This window comes from Mus caroli, chromosome 5, assembly GCF_900094665.2.
Source record: "Mus caroli chromosome 5, CAROLI_EIJ_v1.1, whole genome shotgun sequence".
Classification (NCBI taxonomy): domain Eukaryota; kingdom Metazoa; phylum Chordata; class Mammalia; order Rodentia; family Muridae; genus Mus; species Mus caroli.
The window spans coordinates 127,979,018-127,986,429 of NC_034574.1; the positions used below are offsets into that span (position 1 = coordinate 127,979,018).

Sequence of the window (7,412 nt, forward strand, 5' to 3'; positions counted from 1 at the left end):
GGCTAGAGAGAGAACTCAGTGGTTAAGAGCACTGACTGCTCTTCCAGAGGTCCTGAGTTCAATTCTCTGCAACCACATGGTGGCTCACAACCATCTGTAATGGGGTCTGATGCCCTCTTCTGGTGTGTCTGAAGGCAGCAAGGGTACTCACATATATAAAAAGTAAATAAATATTTAAAAAAAAAAGATTTTGAACCAAGGGATCTATTGTAAGACTGGGCAAGGGGCAATCTTGGTTTTCTCTAGAATCTAGGACACATAGGCCTCTGCCCAGGTGAGGAAGTAGCTCTGGTTTGCTTGTCTCTAGAGCCTTCATTGTTTGGCTGGCCAATGGGGACACCCTCCGTGTTTTTAAGATGACCAAGCGGGAAGATGGGGGCTTTACTTTCACGGCCACACCAGAGGATTTCCCTAAAAAACACAAAGCGCCCATCATCAACATCGGTATTGCTGACACAGGTAAGGGAAGTCTCATGGGTGGCATTTACTCGAGCCATGAAAGTGTGCCTGAGTTATAACTTGTTCTTTGTTTCATTTGAAAAGTTTATTTTCACTTTATGTATATGGATGTTTTATCTGAANGTATGTCTGTGTACTACCTGCGTGCAGTGGTCACAGAGGCCAGAAGAGAGGGCATGGGGTCTCCTGGGATCATAGTTAAGACCAATTGTGAGCTGCCATGTGGGTGCTCGGAATCAAATCCTGGTCCTCTGGAAGAGCAGCCAGCGCTCTCAACTGCTGAGCCACCTCTCCAGGCCTCCCTCCACCTTGTTTTGCATTTATTTTGTGTGTTTATCATAGCACACANNTAGATGTCAGCTCAGTAGNTCATGAGGCCTGGTGGCAAGGGCCTCCACCAACTGAGCCAGCTTGCTAGTATCTGGGTTGTATTTGGTTTTTGTTTGTTTGTTATTTTAAAGATTTATTTATNTTATGTATGTGAGTGCACTGTAGTTGTACAGATGGTTGTGAGCCTTCATGTGGTTGTTGGGAGTTAAATTTTTAGGACCTCTGCTCACTCTGGCCAACCCCTGTCGCTCCGGTCGGCCTCGCTCGCTCAGTCCCTGCTAGCTCTGGCCCAAAGATTTATGATTATACATAAGTACACTGTAGCTGACTTCAGATGCATCAGAAGAGGGCGTCAGATCTCATTACAGGTGGTTGTGAGCCACCATTGAGTGGTTGCTGGGATTTGAACTCAGCAGTCAGTGCTCTTACCCGCTGAGCCATCTTGCCAGCCCTGAATTGTATTTGTTGAATGAGTTGTTACTGCCTGAGTTTTGCTTGGTGTCCCTGTGATCGAGGAGTCCATAGAGCCCAACAGTAAGAGCCCACGCTTATTGACACAGAATTACCTGTGGTGACCTTTGGCCTGGGAAAGGAGCATGGATACTTCNTAGAGCAGTGGTCCATTGTTTTGTTGGGAGGTGACAATCTGGTCATGACCTTGGGCTTACAACTGTCTTCTCCTCTTCAGGGAAGTTCATCATGACGGCCTCCAGTGACACAACTGTCCTCATATGGAATCTGAAAGGTCAGGTGCTGTCCACGATCAACACTAACCAGATGAACAACAGTCACGCAGTCATCTCCCCATGCAGCAGGTGAGGAAGAAGAGGATGAGGGTAGGTACAGAGCAGGGAGGCAGCTTCTAGGAGGGTGTGGGGACACTGGAGTAGAAGTCCTAGCTCTCCAAACAGGAAGGGATTTCACACGAGCCCCTGAAGTCCTTAGTGTCTGTTTCTTCAGCTCTCCTCTTTTTATTTTTGCAGTGCTGAGGGTGGAAACCACTGTCAGGACATGTTAGGCAAATGCTCAGCCACCTCTCAACATGCGTAGCCCCTCACCTGAGGGTTTTGAGTCAGGATCTCACTGTGTATCCCTGGCTGGCCTAGAACTCATTATGTATATTGGATGGCCTGAAACTCACTGAGATCTGCCTGCCTCTGCCTACTGAAGCCTTGGCTTAAAGATGTGTGCTGCCATTTCAGACCTTTTTAATTTTCTATTTTTTTCTGAGACAGGGTTTCTCTGTATAGCCTTGGCTAACCTAGAACTCCTATATAGACCAGGNTAGCCTTAAACTCACCCATCCACCTTCATCTGCCTTTAATTAAGTATGGAAATTAAAGGTGTCCACCGCCGGGCGTGGTTGCACACGCCTTTAATCCCAGCACTGGGGAGGCCGGGGCAGGTGGATTTCTGAGTTTGAGGCCAGCCTGGTCTACAGAGTGAGTTCCAGGACCTCTGCCTCCAGAGTGCTGGGATTAAAGGTATGCGCTACCACGCCCGGCTAACATTTGAGTTTTAAGAGTGTGAATTACATGACAGGTTTGTGGGTTCGTGTGGCTTCACCCCAGANGTGAAGGTCTGGGAGGTCTGCTTCGGGAAGAAAGGAGAGTTCCAGGAGGTGCTGCGAGCCTTTGAACTGAAGGGTCACTCTGCATCTGTCCACTCTTTCGCTTTCTCCAATGACTCTCGAAGGTGAGTGCTTCCAGACATCTTCCCTTTGTTCTTTCGTTTGTTTGGTCTTATTTAGTACAGATAACCAAGGCTGGCCCTGGAGTCCTAATATTCCTGCCTCTCTCCCTCATAAGAACTGAGGTACAGGTGTGAATACCTTGCCTGGTAATTGTTTTGTTTTGCTCTGTTCATGTTTTTCAGACAGAGTCTCACTTTGTAGCCCAGGCTGCCCTTGAACTTACAGTGACCCTCTTGTCTTGCCTCAGCCCCCCAATGCTGGGGTTATAGGTGTGTACCAGCAAGCTAGGCTGAGCAGTGAGTCTGGGGTACTTCNGCCTGTCTGGGCTGCAGTTCTGAAAAGGGTGGAAGACTTGAGTCTTGGCAGGATGTAACCTTGGGTTCCTAGCTGCTGGCTCCCACAGGCTGTTCCAGTGTTTCCCAAGCTGGGGATGCTGAGGCTCTAGCTGTGATTTCCCACATTGCAGGATGGCCTCGGTCTCCAAGGATGGCACATGGAAGCTATGGGACACAGATGTGGAGTACAAGAAGCAGCAGGACCCCTACTTGCTACGGACAGGCCGCTTTGAAGAGGCAAGCACCATGCCTTGCCGCCTGGCACTCTCCCCTGACACCCATGTCCTGGCCTTGGCCACTGGCACCAATATTCATCTCTTCAACACACGCCGCGGGGAGAAGGAGGAATACTTCGAGTGCGTCCACGGGGAGTGTATTGCTGACTTGACTTTTGACATCACTGGCCGCTTCCTGGCCTCCTGTGGGGACCGTGCAGTGCGGCTCTTCCACAATACCCCTGGCCACCGGGCTGTGGTGGAGGAGATGCAGAGCCTCCTGAAGCGGGCATCCAGCGAAAGTACCCGCCAGAGGCTGCAGCAACAGCTAACCCAGGCCCAAGAGGCCCTCAAGAGACTGGGTGCCCTGAAGAAGTGACTCTGGCTCCAGATGGGTCTGGCTGCCTGGCCCAGCAGCTGCTGCTCCCCAGTGGCCCCTAGGATGTCGAGACCTGGAGGAACCTCCCAGTTTTCTTCCTGGTGGCCCCTACTTTTTCCTATTGAAACTATTCTTGCATACTCAGATCTCTCTCTCTGTCTCTCTCTTCTTGTTTGACTCTTCCCAGACTGAAAAGTACTGTTTTCTCACAGGCCCTAGGGGTAGAATCTGTCTTCACCTAGCAGGGAGAAGGGGAGTAGACAGAAGACANACAGAGCAAAACCTTTGATGGTTTGGCAAANGACCCTAACATCCAAAGAAGTTTGTCAGTGTAGAGGGAAAACCCTAGGGTCACCAGGGACAAATTGCTGTTTTATAAGAGTTCAGAACATGTTTTATAATGCTGCATGGTCAGCCTCCATCTGGACCAGGCTCCTGATAGCAGCAAGAAGTAATTAAGGACTGGTCTTTGTTGGCATTGGTCTGTAATATCAGCACTATACAGGCAAAGGTGAGAGGATCAGGGGTTCAAGGCCAGCTTGGACTACATAGTGAATTCTAAGTCCTCCTGGGCTCCATTCATATGGAGAGAAACCTTGGCGAGATTGTTTTTCCCTGGGCTTCAGTTTTCTTATTTGTAAAATGGGGAACGATGCTCTCTGTGGTCTTCCTGCAAAGATGCTGTGAGGCTAGGAGTGTTATAATGCTCCCACACATGGAGCATAACAGGTCTGTCCAGTGTCATTACCTACCAGGTAAACATAGGATGCAGACGGTGTTCTGCAAGCAAACTAGGAAAAAACCACAGCTCTTGTGAAGCCAAGTTTCCTAGGGCTCTGCTTGCTCATTCATCTTGGATAAATATGGTGGTTTGGTTCCCGTGCCTTGAGAAGTAATGCCATCCCAAGAGGGTGTTCCTCTCTTGGGGNCTTCTTGAACCCATCACTTCAGGGCCTGCTTCATGGGACCAGCTAGTGATGCTGGCTAACACAGACAACACTAGGCCTGCTGCCAAGGGTAAAAGCTGGTGGGAGGACCTAGAGGCTGGTGTCTGTGACGTGCTTTTTGTTCATTTACAGCTGCAGGGGAGGTTGTGGACAGGAGGCTTGACCGTAGTGAATCCAGGACAATAATGGGGAAAGAATGGAATCCACCCACTAAAAGACTGGGTCTCAGCCATGTACATTTGAAGACTGCTTGGACTGGTCTTTGTTGGTGAGGAAGATGGCAGGCATCTAGGAAGGCTTGAATCTAGCAAAAGGTTCCCATCCCGGTTAGTTTTGATCTCTCACTTAAAAGTAGGGCCTCTTCCTGCCATCCTCAATGCTACAGGATGTTTAGAACAAGGCACAACCCTGAAGTTGACCTTGATGGCTCCCTTGTCACACTCTCCTTCTACCACTGCTGCTACATCCAGATGGCCTGCAGCGTCTGCATCTCTCCCACTCTTCTGTTACCATCCCTGTCTTAGCCACTGTCCCGTAGTATATGGATAGTACTTCTGTTTCCAANCACATTACTTCAAGTCAGTTTTCTACATAGTTTAGCCAGCTTTGGAAAAACAAAAATGGTATTTTGGATCATGCCATTTCCAAAAGGCTTCCTTCTCTCTATACTTGGAATTAAACCACAAACTCTCCTTGTGGCCTGTGAAATGTCATGAAATTTAGCCACTCCTGTGATCTTTCTTTGCAGTGGTCCAACCCCATTCTTCCTGTAACCCAGGCATTTGGCAGGCTCCGGGTGTGGGCTGGTCCCTCTTGTGCTGAAAGTATTTTTCCTTTCTGTTGGCAGACTTGTCAATGCGATTCAGTCCTTGTAACTTTCACTCGAAAACAGCTGCCNCCTCACCCACTCCCTCCGAAGTAGCCCTTTCCACCAATCCTGTCCCTCCCAGTGCCCTGCTGCTTTTCCTTTTGTATGAATTGATGCCATCTTGTCTGGCTATGTGTTGACTGCAGTGTCAGAGAAGGGCAGTGAGGGGTTAAGAGTGGGAATTAGGCCCGTCACCTGGTCTTGTGATGGGAGACTGCACTGGGCTGGTGGCACAGTGGGAGGGAGCCGCTACTGACTGATAAGCCGCAGAAGTTGCCAGTTGCAGAGAAGTTAGATGCTGGCACTGTACTTTGCAAGGAGGCATCCTTGTGGACTGCACCAAACCCTGACGGGGGAGGGCGCAGCTCATCAGTCTCATTGGCGCTGAAGGATTCTTCCTTACTTTTCCTTTTGCAGTCCTGGGAATGGAAGCCAGGGTCTCATGCAGGTGGACAAATAGCTCTGCTGCTGAGCCATGCCTCAACCCCTCACTGGGAGATGCTAGACGAAGACTCTCCTCAGCCACAGCCCTAGCCCTCACTGGACAAATGCTTTGCCTCCGAGCCTCTTTGCAGCAGTTTGTGAAATTGCTGAAGAATGCGTTGGAACAGAATCCTTGTTGGTCTGCTTTGCTCTGGGTCCCAAGTCAACTAGCCAGGACAAAGTAAGCTCTCAATAAATGGGACTCTAACTAGAAGTAATGACCAAGCTTTTGATATATTTTGTTTTCTGCACTCCGCTCTCTATTGTGGATTCAGGTTTCTGATAAGATCAGCCATATTGAAGGCCATGTGGCCACACAGGGATTTGGGCTTCTGACTACACAGCTGTGCCTCAGGCTTGTGTGTGCGCGGGGGCGTGTCTGGTGGGCATCCGCTCTGGTTGTTGAAANCATCTGAAAATGCGTTCTCTGGCTTCCGCACTCGTCGTGTCTTGAGAAGTAACTGGTGCCGTGGCTGCACAGGGAAGGCAGTGAACCCTAGCAAGAATGCTTAGCTGCTGAAGTCAGAAGTCTGTTCCCAAACTGGCCAAGTCACTGGCCTCTGGCCTGGAGTCCTGTAATCACAGAGGCTGCCAGAGTTTGTCTCCCCACGTGTGGAATGGGAATAAATGTTGCTCTGTCACCTTGCATGGTGNTTCTTTGCTTGTGTACATGCTTATGGGTTACACTGGGGGGTAGATATGTGCTCTTGCCCCAACCCCACTTTTTTGTGTGCATTTGAGACAAAGACTCACTTTGTTGACGTGGCTGGCCTGGAAGTTGTAGAAATCCACCTGTCTTGACTTTCTGAGTGCTTGGTTTTAAGGCACGTGCCACCATACACAGGCCTTGTTGCCTGTGTTTCGAGCTAATGTTTCACTAAGTTGCTTTTGATCTTGAGATTCTCTAGCTTGACAGGCCCTGAGTAGCTGGGCTGACAGGCTTGCGTCTGCATGCCTGGGAGCTGTGAGTTCTNAATGAGTTGGGAGCACTACAAAAGGTCATTGCACAGACTGCCCAGGGGTAGGCCAGAGCTGTTCGTGTTGCCCTAGGAAAGGTGTCTGGCTAGTACTAGAGGCTGCCAAGCTTTTATGATCCTCGAGAGTAGAGGCGGCATTGATCTGCTGATTCTACACTAGGTGTGGTAGTGCATGCATGCAGCCCAAGGGCTTGGCAGGCTGAAGAACCACGAGTCAGCACTGCATAGACTGTCTAAAACACAGTTCATGAATGTATTCATTTTAGTTTTTTGAGACAGGGTTTCTCTGTGTAGCACTGGTTGTCCTGGAGCTTACTCTGTACACCAGGCTCACCTCAAACTTTACAGAGATCCACCTGCCTCCGCCTCCCAAGTGCTGCGATTAAAGGCATGTGCCACCACCGTTCAGATCTAAAACACAAAATTTAATGCTAATTTTNAAGCTTTTTAATTTTTAAAATAAAGGTATGGGTGCGCTAAAGGTGGTGCAAAGGCCAACCAACTCCAATTTCAGGAGGAAAACCACAAAGTCCACTTGAGCAAACATCTGATGGCAACAGCCCCCCGTCCCCCACCCCGCTTAGCAACAGTCAGTTAGTCTACAGCGGCAGGGTCAAGGTACATATAAACTAAGACATCTGGCAGAAAAAAGATAACCCAGCCATCCTATTTGTCAGGTGGTTTTGCCCCTGTGTTTGGTTCCTGCAAATTACAACAGAAACGCAG

The 7,412-nt window shown here is 49.3% G+C and overlaps 1 protein-coding gene across 1 annotated transcript in view; it reads left to right on the forward strand.

Moving 5' to 3' along the window:
• The window catches only part of Tbl2 (transducin beta like 2), a 13,277-nt gene extending 6,922 nt beyond the window's left edge, over nucleotides 1-6,355 (forward strand). The window contains exons 4-7 of the mRNA XM_021163292.2: nucleotides 308-459; nucleotides 1,478-1,604; nucleotides 2,332-2,484; nucleotides 2,949-6,355. Of these exons, the coding sequence (XP_021018951.1) occupies nucleotides 308-459; nucleotides 1,478-1,604; nucleotides 2,332-2,484; nucleotides 2,949-3,411 (895 nt within the window). The 3' untranslated portion in view covers nucleotides 3,412-6,355. The remainder of the gene's footprint in view (nucleotides 1-307; nucleotides 460-1,477; nucleotides 1,605-2,331; nucleotides 2,485-2,948) is intronic.
• The last annotated feature ends 1,057 nt before the right edge of the window (nucleotides 6,356-7,412 follow it).